Source organism: Hoplias malabaricus, chromosome 11 (assembly GCF_029633855.1).
Source record: "Hoplias malabaricus isolate fHopMal1 chromosome 11, fHopMal1.hap1, whole genome shotgun sequence".
In the NCBI taxonomy this organism is placed as follows: domain Eukaryota; kingdom Metazoa; phylum Chordata; class Actinopteri; order Characiformes; family Erythrinidae; genus Hoplias; species Hoplias malabaricus.
Window position 1 is genome coordinate 38,875,535 of NC_089810.1, and position 22,396 is coordinate 38,897,930.

At 45.5% G+C, this 22,396-nt stretch overlaps 1 protein-coding gene across 1 annotated transcript in view; it reads left to right on the plus strand.

Annotated features, from left to right (window-relative positions):
• Nucleotides 1-7,263: 7,263 nt before the first annotated feature.
• Nucleotides 7,264-22,396, plus strand: part of map3k10 (mitogen-activated protein kinase kinase kinase 10) — a 38,597-nt gene continuing 23,464 nt past the window's right edge. Inside the window, exons 1-2 of the mRNA XM_066684538.1 lie at nucleotides 7,264-9,179; nucleotides 9,296-9,836. Coding sequence (XP_066540635.1) covers nucleotides 8,862-9,179; nucleotides 9,296-9,836 — 859 coding nt within the window. The 5' untranslated portion in view covers nucleotides 7,264-8,861. The remainder of the gene's footprint in view (nucleotides 9,180-9,295; nucleotides 9,837-22,396) is intronic.

The following is a 22,396-nucleotide window of genomic DNA, read 5'->3' on the forward strand; positions in this document are numbered from 1 at the left end:
CACCATACCCAACATTATGTGTGGGCTAGGACAATATAGGGCAGTCCCTGGCTTCAGTAATGCTCCTGTGGCTTAATGCCATTAAATCCATATAACTGTCACAATTGGGGTGTGTAGGAGTGGTCAAGGATATTAACAAGAATGGAGGTAAGTACAGGAGACTTTTAACAACAACAACAGAGTTAGACAGAGAGGCTAGGGAACGAGACAGAGGGACTAAACCAAAGGGCTAGGACACTAAACAAGAAAGCTAAACAAAGTTAAACACTAAACAAGAAAGCTAACTAAGGCTAAACACTAAACAAGAAAGCTAACTAAGGCTAAACACTAAACAAGAAAGCTAAACAGCTAAACACTAAACAAGAAAGCTAAACACTAAACAAGAAAGCTAACTAAGTCTAAACACTAAACAAGAAAGCTAACTAAGTTTAAACACTAAACAAGAAAGCTAACTAAGGCTAAACACTAAACAAGAAAGCTAACTAAGGCTAAACACTAAACAAGAAAGCTAACTAAGTTTAAACACTAAACAAGAAAGCTAACTAAGGCTAAACACTAAACAAGAAAGCTAACTAAGGCTAAACACTAAACAAGAAATCTAACTAAGGCTAAACACTAAACAAGAAACCTAACTAAGGCTAAACACTAAACAAGTAGCTAAACACCAAACACTATACAAGAAGCTAAACACTAAACAAGGCTATACTGAACAAAAGGGTTGAACACAGAGTTAGGCTAAACAAAGAGCAAAGCTAAACTAAGCAAGGCTAAACAAGGCTTTAAACAAAGAACTAGATATAACGTGACAAGAGAGAGACATAAAGCAGAGACAGCATGCATACAAACACCATGCATACAACATTGATACATTCAATGACCCACAATAAGAAACAGTGAACAGGACTATATAAAGACCACACCAACAAGAGACACCTGGACACTAAAACACATGACACTAGATACACAAGGGAAGGGTATCACATGACCTGAGAACAAGCAGGAAGCAGACACAACAGGGGGAAACTTATAACGGGCAGGGGGGGGGTGGTCTTATAATGAGGGGAGCACAAACAAGAAACAATCCAAAACAGAACACAAAACTAAGCACGTTACAATAACAATGTTCCAACATCTAGTGTAAAGCCTTCCAAGAAAAGTAGAGGATGTTGTTGCAGCATAGTGGGAGGTGTTTGGAACAAAATTCCCATTGATTATTTTGATATTGAAGAAACTCTACAAAAGGATGTGTCTAAAAAAATGTCAATATTGTAAACTCTTGTTAAACTAGATATTACAGCAGACTGTTTGGTCCTTGTTAAGTGACAGGGCAAAAACAACAGACAGAAGCTCCTTAAACAGCGGGACTCTCAACTGACTGAGGAACTTCAGTTGCGGCTGGGCTTTCCAGAAGGAAATTTAAAACCTACAAGCGGACTGAGCAGACCACAGACCAGGAGGGTGTCCACTACTGATACTAGTAAAGATCTGTAGTCATATGCTTATTTCTTTAATTATTACTTTATTATTATTATTGTACGTTACTATGTTATAGTCTTTACAAGCTTTACCAATCATAATTTTGACCAGCGGGGCGGCACAGTGGCGCAGCAGGTAGTGTCGCAGTCACACAGCTCCAGGGGCCTGGAGGTTGTGGGTTCGATTCCCGCTTTGAGTTGTTGGTGTGTTCTCTCTGTGTCTGTGTGGGTTTCCTCCGGGTGACTGTCTGTGAGGAGTGTGGTGTGTTCTCCCTGTGTCTGCGTGGGTTTCCTCCGGGTGACTGTCTGTGAGGAGTGTGGTGTGTTCTCCCTGTGTCTGCGTGGGTTTCCTCCGGGTGACTGTCTCTGAGGAGTGTGGTGTGTTCTCTCTGTGTCTGCGTGGGTTTCCTCCGGGTGACTGTCTGTGAGGAGTGTGGTGTGTTCTCCCTGTGTCTGTGTGGGTTTCCTCCGGGTGACTGTCTGTGAGGAGTGTGGTGTGTTCTCCCTGTGTCTGCGTGGGTTTCCTCCGGGTGCTCCGGTTTCCTCCTACAGTCCAAAAACACACGTTGGTAGGTGAATTGGAGACTCAAAAAGTGTCCGTAGGTGTGTGTGACTGTGTTGCCCTGTGAAGGACTGGCGCCCCCTCCAGGGTGTATTTTCGCTTTGCGCCCAATGATTCCAGGTAGGCTCCGGACCCACCGCGACCCTGAACCTGATAAGGGTTACAGACAATGAATGAATTAATGAATTTTGACCAGCCGTGGTCATACAGGTCCCTTTTATAGACTCTAGAGTTTTACATATCATTGCACTTACATAGCACCTTTTATGTTTTCCGTTTTCATATCCTCTATAAACATAGGAGTAGCCATCCCTCCATCAGAATGAAAACTGGAGACTCCATTCTTCATTCATTCATTCATTCATTCATTCATTATCTGTAACCCTTATCCAGTTCAGGGTCGCGGTGGGTCCAGAGCCTACCTGGAATCATTGGGCGCAAGGCGGGAACACACCCTGGAGGGGGCGCCAGTCCTTCACAGGGCAACAGACTCCATTCTATAATATTTAATTAATATAATTATATTAAAGATTCTTCCCTGTAACTCTGTTATCAGATGAAATAGGCCTCTGTTGTTTATCTGATTTTAACACTTACATTTATGTATTTAGCCAGTGCAATGCAGTTTTATTTCACAGAATTGATATATTTTTATGGCAAACATTATTGATAAGGCCCGTATGAAGCCCATATGAAGCTTCGTTGTATTATCAGATCATGGCTTCATGTATAAACTGCTGCCATCTTTGTGTCAACAGAAAGGATCTTGCCTACTCTCTTTGAGAGCCAGTGTCCGGCTAAGCCAGCCCCACCCACTGATGATGTCACAGGTATTAGTTCTCCAACCAAGCTCCTCAAACCTCCACATACAGTGAAGAAAAAGCACAAGAAGTTCTCTACACCACGTCCTGAGAGGAAAATGATTGAAACAAAGACAGACTCTAGCACTGAGGGCTTGGTTAACTCAGTCATGACATTTTATAAGACGCTTAAGACCCAACGTGTGGACATCCCACCCCTCCCACCCTGTGAATCAAGTGTGTTTTCGGACAGCAAACGAACCCCGAGCCTGTTGCAGTTGTCCCTCAATGTCCAGCCCAAATCTTTCCTCTCAGAGCCCGTTGAAGAATGAAGCAGAGAAGATAGATCTTGATTCAGATCTATCAATTGATCAGCATATATGTAACATTACAAGAACAGCTTTCCTACATCTTCGGAACCTCGCTAAGTTCAGAAACTCCTTATCCCTCCCAGATGCAAAAAAATTAGTTCACGCTTTTATTACATCAAGATTAGATTATTGCAATGCACTTTTATCAGGATGCTCCAGCAGAAAGTTGAGTAAACTCCAGTTAATTCAAAATGCTGCAGCCAGGGTCCTCACTAAAACTAGAAAATTTGATCATATCAGTCCAGTCTTATCGGCCCTTCACTGGCTTCCAGTTAAATTCCGTATTGATTACAAAATTCTTTTACTCACGTATAAATCCTTACACGGTCTCGCCCCTGAATACCTGAGAGACCTCATCACACACTATGAACCACCAAGATTACTCAGATCTCAGGGCGCCGGCCTCTTACTAGTACCCAGAATTCATAAGACTTCAGCGGGGGGGAAAGCCTTCTCCTACAAAGCCCCTCAGCTCTGGAACAATCTTCCAGCTAGTGTTCGGGACGCAGACACAGTCACTATGTTTAAGTCTAGGCTCAAAACACACTTGTTCAGTTTAGCCTTTGGCAACTAACCTCTGTCTAGTTTAAGGTTGTCATTTCAGGAACTCATGGACATGGAGAATCAGGGTAAACTCGGATGATGTGCTCACAATTTCTCTTGCTTGGAGCGAAAGGATGTCTTTGCCTGAGCTCCTTCTGGTTTCCCTCCTCCCAGTCTGTTACAGTCAGATCCGTCACTACACTAAAGAAAATATTCACATGCTCTTATTCTCTGCTGCACTCAACTCAACTAACTGCTTCCCTTTTACTGTTTTCTGAGAGAATGGTGGCCCACTGATGGAAGATTGTTTGCTGGATTCTCCTGCAGACCAGACCAGACCAGACCAGACCAGCTGCTCACCTTATTATTATTATTATGTAGCATAATGACACTTCATTGGTGATCATTTAAAATTCAATCTATAGTTTGATCAGAGGAGGATGGGTCCCCTTTGTGAGTCTTGGTTCCTCCCAAGGTTTCTTCCTCCAGCCTCGAGGGAGTTTTTCCTTGCCACTGTCGCCTTCGGCTTGCTCGCATTGGGCTTTGATTTAAATGTTCTGTTTTGAAACTGTGAAGCTGCTTTGTGACAACGTCAGTTGTAAAAGGCGCTATACAAATAAATTTGAATTTGAATTTGAAGATTCAAACTGGAGGGATCTGTGTACGGTTTCCGCTCACAAAAAGCAAGTAAACAGGCTACTGAAAAAGCTCAAAGTGACCAGCACTAAGCCAGAACATCTATTGTTTAAACCACCCTCCGTCCGCTCCGGCCAGTTGTCTTTGGGCCAAAGAGTTGTGGAGAGAGTGCAGCTAAAAGTAACTGAAACTTCTCAGTTCCATCACATAATGCCGCTTCCCTCGCAGCTGGATATCCACACACTGGACAACACTGGACACAGCCAATATGGCAGACTCCATGTGGATTGGAGGACGAGGCCTTTGGAGTAAATCTGCCACGCCGCAGGTCCACGACAGCCCGCTCTGGTGCCACAAGGGGGCAGTGTGAGCTGAGGATTCGGCTGTTGTTTTGCTGCTTGTATGAATGCTAGTGTTACAGTGACCACATTAAAACAATGTTATACCTTTAAATGGTTACTGACTGGTTCTTTATAAATAGACAGACACTTCTGGCACTCAACTGGATGAAAGCTCAATTTCAAATACATTTCAATATGTCACTAAAGAGATTGTATTCTGATTCAGGAGGATTTATATTTGTATTAGTCCGCGCATGTACGCAATATTCAAAGCACAGTTTTTTTGCTGTGTATTGTCACTTGGGCTCTTTGGGTCTGTGTATTGTTTCCAATTTATATCTGAACCAACGCCTAAATCAACATCCGTCACACAGCTTAAATTGACTGACAGATGAGCTGTTCTCAGCAAACATAAAGATGCAAATACTTGGTCTTTAACAGAGTGACATTCTCTAGGCAAACAACAATACACAAACCATAAAGTAGTCTACACAGCGGGGTGCATTTAAAGCAGAAGGAGGTGATTGTGTAGAAACCAGTGTGTTTCTACTGAAACAAGTCCCACTCACGTAAATCCTGAACATGGAGGCGGCTTGTTAAGACACACAGAGGGAGGAGCACCACGCCTCTCTTTCAGATACCATGCACCTACTTAATGTCTCATTCACATGTACGAAAACACCCAACAGCTGCACTGATGTTCACTGTGGTTTGCCCTTTGGCCTCAGTCAAGGCCCTTTTTAATCCAAATTCATTCATTCATTCATTATCTGTAACCCTTATCCAGTTCAGGGTCACGGTGGGTCCAGAGCCTACCTGGAATCATTGGGCGCAAGGCGGGAATACACCCTGGAGGGGGCGCCAGTCCTTCACAGGGCGACACACACACTCACACTCACACACACACACACACACCTACGGACACTTTTGAGTCGCCAATCCACCTACCAACGTGTGTTTTTGGACTGTGGGAGGAAACCGGAGCACCCAGAGGAAACCCACGCAGACACAGAGAGAACACACCACACTCCTCACAGACAGTCACCCGGGAATCGAACCCACAACCTTCAGGTCCCTGGAGCTGTGTGACTGCGACACTACCTGCTGCGCCACCGTGCCGCCCTTTAAGATGTATAGAATATTTTTTTAAAAATCCAGCTTAAACCAGGGGTTGATATCAGAAAGGTGTTAATCCAAACCAAACACCAAAGAGGGCACAGGGAAGTCAAAGCAGTACTGACACTTTTGATCCTTAGTTTTCTGGGAATCAATCCTTTTGAGAGTATACACCACTAATGTCATCATAGGATCACAATCCTGACACGCTGTCTAACACCTAATACTGTTTTAACCTGTTAAAACTCTTTATTGCAACATTAAGATTTCTACAATAAAAGGGTAAATACAGGCTGATTCTACTTACATCTGTATTTACCAACATTCACTGTAGAAACAACTAAGTTAAGGGCACTCAAAGAAGACAAGAGTTGTGCACAAGACAACCTTTACAACTTGGGCCAGAACCTTTGGGCCAGCCCCACCCCTTTGAGGGAGAATGAGTCTCCTGCTTCTTATTCCATACACTACAAGAATGAAAAATGTAATAAATCACAGGTAAATATGAAGCTTACCCAGTAAACAAGGAACGTCCATGGACGTTCAAAATAGGTCTAAAAGTAGTCTGTCCGTCAAGGACATATTTTAAACGTCAATGGACGTCCAAAATCCATCTTAATAAGTTAGTTAAGTGGTGACCAACCGATAACGTCAGTGGACGTCCAAAACGCGTTTTATAAAAGTAAGTTATTTCGGGACCAATTAATAACGTCAATGGACGTCCAAAATACGTCTAATAGTCGTCTTTTCAATGTCTGTGTTTGGACGTCTTTTTAACTTTCATTTTCAACCTTAAGAGAACGTTGATTAGACGGCAGTCATTACGTTATTTCAACGTTGAATCAACGGCTAAATGTTTACTGGGGTGACCAATCGATAACGTCAATGGACGTCCAAAACGCGTTTTATAAATGTAAGTTATTTCGGGACCAATTAATAACGTCAATGGACGTCCAAAATACGTCTAATAGTCGTCTTTTCAATGTCTGTGTTTGAACGTCTTTTCAACTTTCATTTTCAACCTTAAGAGAACGTTGATTAGACGGCAGTCATTACGTTATTTCAACGTTGAATCAACGGCTAATTGTTTACTGGGTATTCTGTCCAACCACCTCTAAAACCACCCACCTGCAGAGCCATGGAATATCTGAACGCTGCATAAAAGACATTTGTGTCACAAATATTTTAAATATGGCCATAGTTTTTAAAAGGAAAACATGAGACTGACTTGTGAGTGGTGGGAATCCGAATTCACAAGTCACTATATAAATAAATAAAGCAGGAAATATCGCTCAGGCCCACAGGGGAGTAAAACTACATTTCCCATAATGCACTCGACTCATCCACCCCCTCTCCAGTGGAGCCGGTGTATTTGGATACAAAATCAGCTTTAGGAGCTGACAGTGCGGTCAATGGGGGAGGAATACAGGAGCGCCGAGAGAGAAAGAGAGAGAGAGAGATAGAGAGAAGGAGAAGAAAAGGAAATCGTATATAAGGTGATGGACGACAGCGATGTATCGGTTCGTTTTTGACGGAAATATTGCGACGCAGTCTTAACGCCCAGGAGCCGAGAGAGAGAGAGAGAGAGAGAGAGAGAGAGAGAGAGAGAGAGAGAGAGATGCGGGAATATGTCAGTGTGAATAGACAGAGGGGGATTTAAACCTGGAGGTACAGGCCTTCGTGGACACCCTGCTTTTCATCTGTGGATTAAACCAGTAAGGGTGATCTATCTCTCTGCGTGTGAATTATTATGACATTATTATTATTATTGCTCCTGTGGTGATGTGGATGATGATGGTGAGGATGAAGATGGTGGATGCATCCACAACAGTCTCTCCCAGCGTCAGCAGCATCGCGTCAGGACGGATTTCAAGGCTTTCATCGTGTATTTTCCACAGCATCGTCTAAGCAGCTCCCTTCAGAAAATACCCCTTATGTACAGACTCGGAGTGGCTTGTTTCTAAGACCCTGAAACACGACGGGAGCTTCTATGTGGCAGGGAGGAGGATCCAGGCATGGGCTTTCTAAAACAGGACCAACCCAGGATCCTTAAGGCTGTGCACTATATATCCAAGATAAATAAGGTAGGCTGGCGTGGCTCTGAGCAGCTGCCATTATGATTTGTTGACCTGTGTTCTATGTGCACTACAGGACAACACCGCTCTTTGTGCTTGGATTTGGTTGTCATTGCCATTTAAAAACGGACATGCACTTACTTTAACGATGACCCAGAGCTGTAAGGATATACAGGGTCAGAACCTGGAAGCTGTGTAGCTAGTGTATAATATTAGTAGGTCCTACAAGCCATCGTCGCCATACTTAAGTCAGTCGAGTGTAGTAAATGAACAGAAGTCAAGGCTTTTGATGAAAGTGCATACACAAATAACATAGAGAAAGAGGAGCTGCAGAAATCATGAATCAGGCCAAGTGCCCTGCAGGCTCTGTGCTGACAGTCTGATTCCACTGGAGAAAACTGGAAGAACTCCATAAGAGGAAGCCCACTGGATAAAGGCGTTAGAATTGCAGTATTTTCAATGGGGACAGATTTCCATTGAAGAAAGTTTGGGGGGGGAAAACCATTGGTGAAAACTGGAAAATCTCTAATGAAGGAATCTTGAAAGAGCAGACAACAGTGAGAACTCCAGTGGAGGAATCTTATCTCCTGCAGCATTGGTGCTCACAATACTCACAATATTCCAAGTTATTAAAGCCATATTGAAGAACTGTACGACTTCAGGCTGATTATTGACTTCCTGATGTAAACATGTAAACATGCAACTTCTTTTTCATCCCTGGATTGAAAGTGCCTTTAGAGATGCTAACATGCAGGGAGCCTGGACCTAATTGAACGACCCATTCAGTCCATGAGAGTGGTGCAGCTTTGCCCACTGTTTTCCCCCCACTTTTAGGAAGAAGTGCTGAATCTGGTGGATGCATCCTGCATGGATTTTGTGCATGAGTTGACCGAGGGCCTGCCCCAGCTGTTGAGACCGCACCGCTGACTCGCGGCCTCAGAGATGGACCCGTATTCGAGACTGAGTGGCATGGGCGGCGGAGGACACGCTGCCCCGCTACCCTGCACCAACTGTGGGGGCTCCTGCGGGCCACCGCCCCCTTCCGTCCTCCAGCCCAACGTCGGTCAGGAGAACGGCAGCAGCGGAAACTCCGCCACACTCTCGCCCACGGTCAGTTCGCCCGATTCTCAAGTTCAGCAGCACCATCACGAAGGCTCCAGCCCCTACTGGACGGCTGTGTTTGATTACGAGGCAGCGGCGGACGAGGAACTGACCCTGAGGAGAGGGGACCTGCTGGAGGTGCTGTCCAAAGACTCTAAGGTAAGGATGCACTGTTCACGGTTAACAAATGCCTCAAATGATGTGCTTGCATCAGTGACAGAGTTTGTCAAGCAAATGATTTACTTGCCCCCCGTATCATGCACCTTTACTCTCAGGTGTCTGGAGATGAGGGCTGGTGGACGGGAAAAATCAAGGACAAGGTGGGCATCTTTCCAAGCAATTATGTGACTCGGCGAGACACCACGCTGCCCCCTGGAGGCCTGCTGGTGGGTGGTGAGAGCCCACTGGAGATAGACTTCATAGAGCTGCACCTGGAGGAGGTGATAGGGGCAGGGGGCTTCGGTAAGGTCTATAAAGGTGTATGGAGGAGTGAGGAGGTGGCAGTCAAAGCAGCTCGGCAGGACCCCGACGAGGACATCAGTGCCACGGCCGAGAACGTGAGGCAAGAGGCGCGACTCTTCTGGATGCTGCGGCACCCTAACATCATCGCCCTGCGAGGAGTCTGCCTGAAGGAACCCAACCTCTGCCTGGTAATGGAGTACGCCCGTGGAGGGGCGCTGAACCGGGCACTGGCCGGGAAAAAGGTGCCCCCTCGAGTCCTGGTCAACTGGGCTGTGCAAATCGCCACTGGCATGAATTACCTCCACAACCAGACTTTCGTACCAGTCATCCACAGAGACCTGAAGTCCAGCAACAGTGAGTACACTTCTTAACTGTATTCATAGGTTTAATACAGAGGTATACAGCACAGGGACGGCATCTGTGCAGATGTGTGAATACAGGTGCTCAAGGTTTTTGTGTACTACCAAAAAACAGGGACCTCATTTGGTGGAGATTAAATTGAAGGACAATAGGTTCTTCAGTGCAAACCATGACGACGTCCATAGGTGTGCTGAGAGAACAGAGCCTCAAATAAAGTGTTATTGTGCAGTGGAGCTGGACGTGATCATTTACAGCGTGTTGTATGAATAAATAAAAGGGAATACAAACAGGAAAATGCTCTGTTTGTGTGTTTCCTGGAGCTGTGTGTAGCGAGACATGAGGCGCGTTGGCTCAATGTGTGTAATAACTGCATCGACTGGCTGTTTTTCAAGTGCAATTTCAGTTTCCCAAGCCATCCATCAAAAAGAGCATAGGTGTCCTTGCCTCTCTGGGAGGATAAGACGACCCTTCCTCATCTCCATCACTGAGCACTTGTTAGCTAAAATAAGCGGGAAGTTAGCGTTCTCTAGGCTGTTATTGAGGGAGTTTGAAAAGAAGCAGTGGCTGGTTTTCCATGTCTTGGAGGAAGCTTCACCCTTTCATCGAAGTTTGTCCGATTTAAAACAGAAAACACAAAAAAAGCTCAATTAAACGTTAAATAGGGGGCGGCACGGTGGTGCAGCAGGTAGGTGTCGCAGTCACACAGCTCCATGGGCCTGGAGGTTGTGGGTTCGATTCCCGCTCCGGGTGACTGTCTGTGAGGAGTGTGGTGTGTTCTCTCTGTGTCTGCGTGGGTTTCCTCCGGGTGACTGTCTGTGAGGAGTGTAGTGTGTTCTCTCTGTATCCGCGTGGGTTTCCTCCGGGTGACTGTCTGTGAGGAGTTTGGTGTGTTCTCCCTGTGTCCGCATGGGTTTCCTCCGGGTGACTGTCTGTGAGGAGTTGGTGTGTTCTCCCTTTGTCCGCGTGGGTTTCCTCCGGGTGACTGTCTGTGAGGAGTGTGGTGTGTTCTCTCTGTGTCCGCGTGGGTTTCCTCCGGGTGACTGTCTTTGAGGAGTTGGTGTGTTCTCTCTGTGTCTGCATGGGTTTCCTCCGGCTGCTCCGGTTTCCTCCCACGGTCCAAAAACACGTAAAATAGTTTTTAGACAAATAATATTGCTTCATCAATCCATTCAAAAATAAACAGTGCTGTTGTGCCATCTGATAGTAAAAGATTAAATTACACAACTGAATGTTGATTATCTTAAGGGCTTAACATCTAAGTATGTCCACTTCCTTTGTGGTTTTTGAAGGCACTTGTATGCAGATTATATGGCTGCTTGAAAAGTGCCATAAATAGCAGCATTTAAAAATATTCCAGGTACTTCAAACGGTTCGTTTGGAATCATCTCCGGTGTGGGGAGCAGGCATGAACATGTGTCTGACACAGGTCCGCTGAATGCTGGGACAGGAGCAGATGATGGATGTTTTGAAGTTTCAGAAAGACAGAACAAATCGGCAAGGTTTTTTTTTTTATCATCAGCATCACAGAGTCCCTCCCTTTCTCCTTCTTTTCACTGTCATCCTCTTTTCATCCTGCTGCCTCCTCCTCTGCTCAAGGAGAGCTGTTCTGCTCTGTAACTCGCTCGGCTATTTTTGGTCCTTTGTGCTACTTGCTGTTTAAAGACGTAGTTGCAGTTGTTGGTGTGTTGGGCATAGTGGAGAAAGCACTAGTGTGTGTGTGTGTGTGTGTGTGTGTTTTGTTGGGGGAAGGGAATGTAAAGAACTATATTGTCGTTGTCCAATTAAAAACATAGAAATGCTCCAAAATGACTCTGAATTTAATCTTTTTACATTGACTTCCATTGAAAGGTAAGAAGGTTTTTCCTTCTCCTGTAAAGTTACTATTTTGGGAGATGCGTGTTTTTCATTGGACAGTGACGATAAGATAAATACACTTGGATTTGTTCAAGAACGAAAAAAGGAACAGTACACTCACTGTTAGTCGAGAATGGAAGTAAACAAACCCAAATGACATTATAAAAATGAATACTTGATAATTGCTTTCTCCTGAGGTTGTGGGTTTGAGTCCCACTCCAGGTGACCGTCTGTGAGGAGTGTGGTGTGTTCTCTCTGTGTCCGTGTGGGTTTCCTCCGGGTGACTGTCTGTGAGGAGTGTGGTGTGTTCTCCCTGTGTCTGCGTGGGTTTCCTCTGGGTGACTGTCTGTGAGGAGTGTGGTGTGTTCTCTCTGTGTCTGTGTGGGTTTCCTCCGGGTGACTGTCTGTGAGGAGTGTGGTGTGTTCTCTCTGTGTCTGTGTGGGTTTCCTCCGGGTGACTGTCTGTGAGGAGTGTGGTGTGTTCTCTCTGTGTCTGCATGGGTTTCCTCTGGGTGACTGTCTGTGAGGAGTGTGGTGTGTTCTCCCTGTGTCTGCGTGGGTTTCCTCTGGGTGACTGTCTGTGAGGAGTGTGGTGTGTTCTCTCTGTGTCTGTGTGGGTTTCCTCCGGGTGACTGTCTGTGAGGAGTGTGGTGTGTTCTCCCTGTGTCTGTGTGGGTTTCCTCCGGGTGACTGTCTGTGAGGAGTGTGGTGTGTTCTCTCTGTGTCTGTGTGGGTTTCCTCCGGGTGACTGTCTGTGAGGAGTGTGGTGTGTTCTCTCTGTGTCGCGTAGGTTTCCTCCGGGTGACTGTCTGTGAGGAGTGTGGTGTGTTTCCCTGTGTCTGTGTGGGTTTCCTCCGGGTGACTGTCTGTGAGGAGTGTGGTGTGTTCTCTCTGTGTCTGTGTGGGTTTCCTCCGGGTGACTGTCTGTGAGGAGTGTGGTGTGTTCTCTCTGTGTCTGTGTGGGTTTCCTCCGGGTGACTGTCTGTGAGGAGTGTGGTGTGTTCTCTCTGTGTCGCATGGGTTTCCTCTGGGTGACTGTCTGTGAGGAGTGTGGTGTGTTCTCCCTGTGTCTGTGTGGGTTTCCTCCGGGTGACTGTCTGTGAGGAGTGTGGTGTGTTCTCTCTGTGTCTGTGTGGGTTTCCTCCGGGTGACTGTCTGTGAGGAGTGTGGTGTGTTCTCTCTGTGTCTGTGTGGGTTTCCTCCGGGTGACTGTCTGTGAGGAGTGTGGTGTGTTCTCTCTGTGTCTGTGTGGGTTTCCTTCGGGTGACTGTCTGTGAGGAGTGTGGTGTGTTCTCTCTGTGTCTGTGTGGGTTTCCTCCGGGTGACTGTCTGTGAGGAGTGTGGTGTGTTCTCTCTGTGTCTGTGTGGGTTTCCTCCGGGTGACTGTCTGTGAGGAGTGTGGTGTGTTCTCTCTGTGTGCAGTGGGTTTCCTCCGGGTGACTGTCTGTGAGGAGTGTGGTGTGTTCTCCCTGTGTCTGTGTGGGTTTCCTCCGGGTGACTGTCTTTGAGGAGTGTGGTGTGTTCTCTCTGTGTCTGTGTGGGTTTCCTCCGGGTGACTGTCTGTGAGGAGTGTGGTGTGTTCTCTCTGTGTCTGTGTGGGTTTCCTTCGGGTGACTGTCTGTGAGGAGTGTGGTGTGTTCTCTCTGTGTCTGTGTGGGTTTCCTCCGGGTGACTGTCTGTGAGGAGTGTGGTGTGTTCTCTCTGTGTCTGTGTGGGTTTCCTCCGGGTGACTGTCTGTGAGGAGTGTGGTGTGTTCTCTCTGTGTCTGTGTGGGTTTCCTCCGGGTGACTGTCTGTGAGGAGTGTGGTGTGTTCTCTCTGTGTCTGTGTGGGTTTCCTCTGGGTGACTGTCTGTGAGGAGTGTGGTGTGTTCTCTCTGTGTCTGTGTGGGTTTCCTCCGGGTGACTGTCTGTGAGGAGTGTGGTGTGTTCTCTCTGTGTCTGTGTGGGTTTCCTCCGGGTGACTGTCTGTGAGGAGTGTGGTGTGTTCTCTCTGTGTCTGTGTGGGTTTCCTCCGGGTGACTGTCTGTGAGGAGTGTGGTGTGTTCTCTCTGTGTCTGTGTGGGTTTCCTCCGGGTGACTGTCTGTGAGGAGTGTGGTGTGTTCTCTCTGTGTCTGTGTGGGTTTCCTCCGGGTGACTGTCTGTGAGGAGTGTGGTGTGTTCTCTCTGTGTCTGTGTGGGTTTCCTCCGGGTGACTGTCTGTGAGGAGTGTGGTGTGTTCTCTCTGTGTCTGTGTGGGTTTCCTCCGGGTGACTGTCTGTGAGGAGTGTGGTGTGTTCTCTCTGTGTCTGTGTGGGTTTCCTCCGGGTGACTGTCTGTGAGGAGTGTGGCGTGTTCTCTCTGTGTTGTGTGGGGTTCCTCCGGGTGCTCCGGTTTCCTCCCACGTTCAAAAAAAAACGTTAGTAGGTGGATTGGAGACTCAAAAGTGTCCGTAGGTGTGAGTGCCCTATGAAGGATTGGCGCCCCCTCCAGGGTGTGTTCCCTCTTTGCATCAGGTGATTCCAGGTTGGCTCCAGACCCACTACGACCCTGAACTGGATAAATGCTTACAGACAACAAATGAATGAATGCTTTCTGTAAAATGAGTTATTACCTTGCTCTAGAGTCACTGTCTGTAGCTCAGAAGCCACAGAGAAGATTTAGCAAAGTCTCCTAATCCCTGTCTTTGTCACGTTCATGAAAACACACACACACACACACACACACACACACAGACAGAGAGAGAGAGATCATTCTAGCAATAGGATGCTCTTTTGCAAAATGAAGGGTGCATTAAATTACCTTAAATGCTAAAGTAAATAGAACAGAACTGAGTTGATCGTAAATTAATACAGAATAGAATTGAGGGGAACAACTGAAAGTGTCACTGTCGGTCACCAGGCTCCAGGGTTTTCCAGGGGTCCATGACCCTGAGCTCTGGTCAACAAATAGATATTTTGCCCAGTTTGCCCAGTTATAAAAATCAAATCAAAAGATGGAGAAAAGAACCAAAAATGAATGCTAAGGGCACACAGTGTCGATGATGCGGAGCATCAGTTGGAGAGCTTATCAGTTATATTTCAGCTGATTATTGTGCCTTGCTCCCTCCTCATCAGGACATGCCGTCTCATAATTACGACCGACGTCTTATGTTATCACCCAGCATCCACAATGATTTCCTCTCCTCTATCATTGCTACGAGATCTTTAGCCGTATGTCAGAGGTCTCAGAAGCTTTCTCGTTGTTCTGAGAAATCTAAACTAATAAAAGGTGCAATGAAAACTTGCTCATTTCCACAACAATAAAATACATTAGTGTTTTTCAGTTCACTTTTACCCCCTCATTAGCTTTTATTTCTACGTTGGAAATGATGTGCGTATTGAAATGAAGCACATTTAAAGCATTCCTCGTTTCAGTGTATTGTGTACAGGGCTAGGGGGAGAGCATTAGTCTGAGAGAGTGTAGGGTTACACCCCTGCTCATTATCCAGGTGCTCAAAGCTCAGGTGTCCTCTTTAAACCAGAGCGGCACTTGGCACGCTGCGGCGCTACAGAGGATCCTGAGCCCTGCAGCTTCTTCCCGGCACTCGCTTACGTCCTGTTCACACAGTATACACAACCCCCCCCCCCCAAATATATATATGTGTGTGTGTGTATTCTGCAGTTCCTTTAAAAGCAACTCCTTTGCGTGCCGTGACTGCCGGCTTATATCAACAGCCATTTCAGAATTCAATGGCCAAGGACAGAAAGCAGGCCAAGAGAAGTGTGGGTCATTCATCAGCCTCACCTGTCACATCCTCCCCACAGCAATCACTGAGTCACGGAGAGAACAAACACTTCCCACAGGAGAGGGAGAGGAGAGTCAGAGTATAAACCCTTCCCTCGGTAGCTGCAGCACAGAGTCTCGGCTCCCTGAGGGTCCACACTTCAGATCCGGTCTCTCGGGAGGGGGGAAACACAACAAGATCTCACACTGTGCTTTACTGAGTGTGTTAGGTGTATCACCTGTTCGAGAACAAGTCATTGTCACAGGAATGTCTGTCCACTCTGAGTCCCAGTCTTAGCAGGGTCACTGGGCATTCATTTCCACTCAGGCTCCTGTCTGTCTGAATTAGGGGAGACCCATATAATGTTTGAATATTCTAGTGTTTGGCTTAAAAAAAAGAAAACTAATGGCAGTGGCACAACAGGTAGAACCGCAGTCACGCAGCTCCAGGGTTCTGTGGTTGTGTGTTCACTCCGCACCTCAGGACACAGCATGTGAGGGTTTTGGTGTGTTCATCCCTCTGGGTTTCCTTGGAAGCTTCGGTTTCCACCTGCACAGTATGACTGTGATGTCCTGTAATGGACCGGCCCCCTCTCCAGTGTGTGTTCCTGCCTTGTTCCAGTGATTCCAGGTGGGCTCTGGACGCTCCATGACACTGGACTGATTAGTTAAATGGGATATTCAGCTGAAAAGCCATGAAGTCCTGTTAAATCAGTGGTGAAACTCTGAAGGTTGTCCTAGGGCGCTAATTTTAACACTCAGAGCCCTGCATTGAGGTGTGGCTGTGGAACTGGAATAATCTGATTACTGTGACCTCCTTTGGCATGATGTCACGAGGTGTTTTGCAAGCTGATTGGCTGCGGACACTGGTCAGTCCACTTCGGCCCGCGAGCTGAGCTCACTCCAGACTTAAGTTACCTGCTCTGACTGAGCCTGCTGCTACACAGCCAGAAAACAAAGGAGCGTGCCTTCACCCAGCCGTGGGATCAGTTTGAGGGGTGACTCAGCTCAGAGTAATGCTAAACCCCCCGATCACCTTGCTGCCTCACACTCCTCAGGCGGCTGTTCACACACTCCAGCAGCACTGACAGCTAGCGGCCAGCTTACAGGCGCGTTCTGCTGCTGTCACACAGCTGTCAGATACACGCTGCAAGTTTTACAGGAACATGTTGGCGGCTTAGAAATCCTGTTAATATACAGTCTTGTACTGCACAGCACTTTAGAGAAACTTACTCTACTTCACGCTGTACTTCACGAGACTGTAGATATAGCTCCACCCACAACATAAACCCAATGATATACCAACTCTGTCTTTTATCTGCACAGCCAGAGACACGTTAATCTACGTCATTGTATATACTGTAGGTACCAAAGGCGATTGCTCTAAGACTGCAAGGGAAGCTCAGCTTCCCCTAAAATGTAAAAAAATAAGTGATCAAATATATACTGTTGTGTGTACATGTCATTGAATAAATATACACTACAACGCACTCAACTTTTGTTCAGAATCAGCTTCTTATCACTGGTAAAGACGCGGCTTTCCTCTCAATCATTCCCGCAGCTTCACGGTGCTTTAAACAGTGTCCACAGAGTTCAATAGCGAAGCAGCGGTAACTTCTCGTATTTAAAATGGGACAAATAAACCTTGAGGTAGATCATTTATCAAGGAGTGACATTTAACAGATAACTACGCTTTGTCATTGAATTAGTTATCGCAATTTGTTGCTAGTTTTAAATTAAGTGTTTTATAATATCAATCTTAGTATATTTTATTCATTTTAAAAGTGGATTCAAACGTGTGAACAGTACTGTAAAAAAATACGGAAAAATAGTAGCAGCAGCAGCCATCTTGAATCCCAGTAAACAATTAGCCGTTGATTCAACGTTGAAATAACGTAATGACTGCCGTCAAATCAACGTTCTCTTAAGGTTGAAAATGAAAGTTGAAAAGACGTCCAAACACAGACATTGAAAAGACGACTATTAGACGTATTTTGGACATCCATTGACGTTATTATTTGATCCTGAAATAAATTACTTGTACAAAACGCATTTTGGACGTCCCCTGACGTTATCGATTGGTCACCACTTGATAACTAACTTATTAAGATGGATTTTGGACGTCCATTGACGTTTATAATATGTTCTTGATGGACAGACTACTTTTAGACCTATTTTGAACGTCCAGGGACATTCCTTGTTTACTGGGATCTCTTGTTTTAGTCTGGTTTAATGGATAACATTTTGTCATACCCTGTAATACCCGTTGTAAATAAGACTATGTTCTTAATGACTTGCCTGGTTAAATTAAAAGTTAAAATAAAAAATAATAATCTATATGAAATTACCCATAAATATCCTGTCGTTAGCACAATGCTAATTAGCATACATAAACATCGATTACTTTTGGATCACTGGCCTTGTAGCTGTAGAAGTAAATACAAGAATTAAGCAAATTTCAGACACTGAGCATATCTTGGCGAACTGAATAGGTTCAGGGGAAATTCGTGTAAAGTTTTGTGAGCAAATCCAGTGATTACTGTCGTTCTGGTGCTTTCAAACCTTCACTTAGCTCCACGGAAAGGGCAGCATGAAGGTCATTTTCAGAAAGTACATACTTACTCATTCAGCTGTGGACCTCTGAGGCTTAATCACTGACCAGGTTAATTAACCATATCCTGACTTTGTTTTATGGTTCTCTCAGAAACCATTTATTTTGTGGCTTAAATAAGGTGTTTTGTGTCTCTGTGTTAGATGTTTATTTCCTCAAAATTGCTGGTGTGTATGTAATTGACTTAATGGCTGAATTGGATGCATTCTACTCACAGTTTGTATTAGTATGTTTTTTTTGTATTTTCCAACTTAGGAAGCAAATAAAAATGTACCAAGCCTCAGAAAAACTAAAGTATTATAACTGCAAATGCACATGTCCTTGCTTTCTGAATATGAAAGAGTTAAACGTGCCATTACATTTCCAGCATATACAGTTCATACACCTCAATCAAATCGCCCCGTTTTCAATTCACCGTTTTTATGATGTCACAATCTCCAGCATGGTGAAATATAATCAACTCTGTAGCCTGCAGGAATGTAGCAACACCAGTTCATAGTGAAGTGTTTCAGCCTTATCATGAGTGATTGGCACTACTTTAAGGGACACCCATTGTGGACACAGACATCACACACATCTTGTATAGTCACCATAGAAAAGCATCAACCAATAGAATTAAGTGCTGCGGAACAGCAGCTGGGTATAAGCCTAAGGTCACAATACCCAGTGCAAAGTGTCCACTAAAGAAGTTGAAAGCCCCCCCAGAATTACGCTGTGGAGCAGTGGAGTACTGTTTGGATTGAGCTTGAATTACTTTCTTTAGGAGGTCACCATCTTTACACCATCTTTACACCATAATATAACATCTGCACCTGACCTCAGTAATGATTATTTGGTTGAACGCCATTAAATCCACACAAAACTATTTCAGTGTTGCATTATGAGCAGATCAGGGGTGGTAAAATTAAAGGAGAGAGAGAGAGAGAGAGAGAGAGAGAGAGAGAGAGAGAGAGAGAAGCATGCAAACGTCCTGCGGCTGGGAACACAGGAGCATAGCAACAATGACCCCTTTATCACACGTCCAAGACAGAGATGGGTCCGCAATGACAGGAGTCACTCGCCCAGCTGGGGGAGGGGAGGAGAGAGAAAGAGATAGATAAACGAGAGATGTATGGAGTGGACTTTGTACAGAGACACAGCGAAACAACACATGGAACCAAGAACAGAGAGAGAGAGAGAGAGAGAGAGAGAGAGAGAAACAGAGAGAGAGAGAGAGAGAAACAGAGAGAAAGACAGAGAGAGAGAAACAGAGAGAGAGAGAGAGAGAGAGAGAGAGACAGAGAGAGAGAGAGAGAGTGAAACAGAGAGAGAGAGAGAAACAGTGAGAGAGAGAGAAACAGAAAGAGAGAAAGAGAGAGAGAGAGTGAAACAGAGAGAGAGAGACAGAGAGAGAAGAAAGAAACTAAGAAGAGAGAAAGATATAAATAAAAAAAGGAGAGAGACCAAGAAAAGAGAAGCAGAAACAGACCAAGAGAAGAGCAAATGAGAGAAAATGTCATGGAGAATGATATAGAGTGAGATTGAAAGACTAGGTGCCAGAGAGAGAGAGAGAGAGAACAGCTCCAGAAGTCAGCAGTGGAAGGTCAGTCATGGGTTACAGACACTGAGGTCAGCACAGTAGAGTGACCTCTATAGAACTGAAAACATTGCAATAGAACATAAACATACTGTAGTAGGGGCTACCTTTAGTAGCTCTCAGCCAACAGAAGTAACAGTAACCAGCAGTGAACGTCAGAGTGCTTTCAAATGGAACACTCCACTGTACTGACATTTTCCAACTCTAAAAAATGGTGGTTGATAGAAAGGAGCTGTTACCATGTCTACAACACAAATATAACCATTTTACTTCCTCTGCACAGCGACCAGTCGACCTCCGACTGTCTCCTGAGGTTTTAAATGTGATGATGACAACGGTTAAATAGACGGACATTTGTTTTCTTTACTATACTATTCCCTACAAATAACCTGCATGTGGCCTTCCCCCTGAACAGATTTGCCAAAACCTTAGTGCCAATATATCAGAAAACAACAACATCACAGATATCTCACGGCAAATTCATAAGTATTCCATGTGATTACTATTTTTGATGGCAGTTTGATGGCACTTCGTACGTCTGGTACTCATCTCCATTGCTAGGACTTTTATGACTGATTAATAACAGTAAGAAAGTTGTCGATGTAAAAGATAAACTCGTGTAATGGTGACTCACTCTGTAATTGTTTAACCGTGTGTTTGTGTAAGGATAAAGGCGGACATATTTGTTAGAAGATGTCAGACTGTGGAGAATTCTGTCTAAAAGAGGTTTGCCCTTTTGCTCAGTTATGGCCGTAATTACGTGTTTATTGTGAAGGTGCTTTCTTTTACAGCACTTTCTTTATTGCTGCTGCAGTGTTGAACTCAAGAGAGCATTGCCTTTTTAGAGCTCTATTAATCAGTAATAGATTGTGATCCTTCCCCAGTGTTGGGAAAGCTCAGAGTCAGTGTTATAGTCTCTCAGAAAGAGCTGATAGTAAAAGCAGGGCCATAGGTGATTGTTTACTCTCCAGATAGAACCGTGACTCACTGTCGGCACACTCTGATGTCCACGCTGACGCCCACACTGTGGCTACGCTCTGTTAGATCACAGTCATTTGGGGTTATTTTAGTTTTGCCCACCCCCTGTGGGAACATGGACATGTGCGCCTCCAGGTGCTGGTGCAAAGTGAGGGTGTAAATACGCATCACAAAATGTCGATCTGCGTGAGATGATTCAGCTGAACGATATTGATAACTGTTTATAATCAACATTTGATGATGTTGTAAATGCTGTGACAGGTTTCCTCTAAATCACAGGAAATGCACTGCACCTTTTATAACTAACTGCCACGAGAGGATCATTCAGAACGGTCTGGATTTTTAGAAACTAGCTGTGGCCTGGCAGGCGGCACGGTGGCGCAGCAGGTAGTATCGCAGTCACACAGCTCCAGGGACGTGGAGGTTGTGGGTTCAACTCCCACTCCGGGTGACTGTGAGGAGTGTGGTGTGTTCTCCCTGTGTCTGCGTGGGTTTCCTCCGAGAGACTGTCTGTGAGGAGTGTGGTGTGTTCTCTCTGTGTCTGCGTGGGTTTCCTCCGGGTGACTGTCTGTGAGGAGTGTGGTGTGTTCTCCCTGTGTCTGCGTGGGTTTCCTCCGAGAGACTGTCTGTGAGGAGTGTGGTGTGTTCTCTCTGTGTCTGCGTGGGTTTCCTCCAGGTGAATGTCTGTGAGGAGTGTGGTGTGTCCTCCCTGTGTCTGCGTGGGTTTCCTCCGAGAGACTGTCTGTGAGGAGTGTGGTGTGTTCTCTCTGTGTCTGCGTGGGTTTCCTCCCGGTGTTCCGGTTTCCTCCCAAAGTCCAAAAACACATGTTGGTAGTTGGATTGGCGACTCAAAAGTGTCCGTAGGTGTGAGTGTGTGAGTGTGTGTGTTGCCCTGTGAAGGACTGGCGCCCCCTCTAGGGTGTAGTCCCGCCTTGCACCCAATGATTCCAGGTAGGCTCTGGACCCACCGGGACCCTGAACTGGATAAGGGTTACAGATAATGAATAAATGAATGAATGTAGCCTGGCCAGGGAGCACACTCGCTGACACCAGGTAAAAAAGCCTAAACACCACCTAAACATTATAAAACAATGCAAATAATTCTGAATCAGGGCCGCTGAAGTCAGAGTTTCCTGAAGAGGGGTTAAACCTATTCCTGTTTTACACCACGTACTGAATGAAGATTTGCTATTAAGAGGCAAATATATCCCCATGTTAAAAGTGTGTAATACACTGATACTACGGCCCACTTAACTGAACTTGGATCTAGGTCAGCGTGATTTGTTCTTTGAAAAAGAAAAGTCTTATTATAAAAATAGTGATCAGTGATTAGGAATATTGTCCCACACCCATGCATTCAATCTCCGTTTCTCTCTCACAAAGAATATCTCTGGCTCAGCATCTGCCACACACACAGGATCCAGCTCACAGATCAATAAAGAGATAAGGCATGATGCAGGGGCACCAGCAACTGGATTGTGTTTGGACCCGTAAATGATACAAAGCAAATAACCCCAACTACAGACCCAGTGATATTACATTCCGGTCTACAAATGCCATAGACGTCGTGGATGACTGAGCTGTGTCGAGGAATTCAGAGCTGGTCTCAAAGTGCATTTGCTGCTACGTTATTAAAGTGTAACTGAAGCGTCATGCTGTAGTCCAAGGTTTGATCGAGAGCTCACATGACCGAGAAGGAGAGAGAGTGTGAGAGCACTAACAGAGAGGACAGAAGGTAAACAGAGACATTATCCACACCCACACAGCACACATACTGCCCAGTCCCGACATC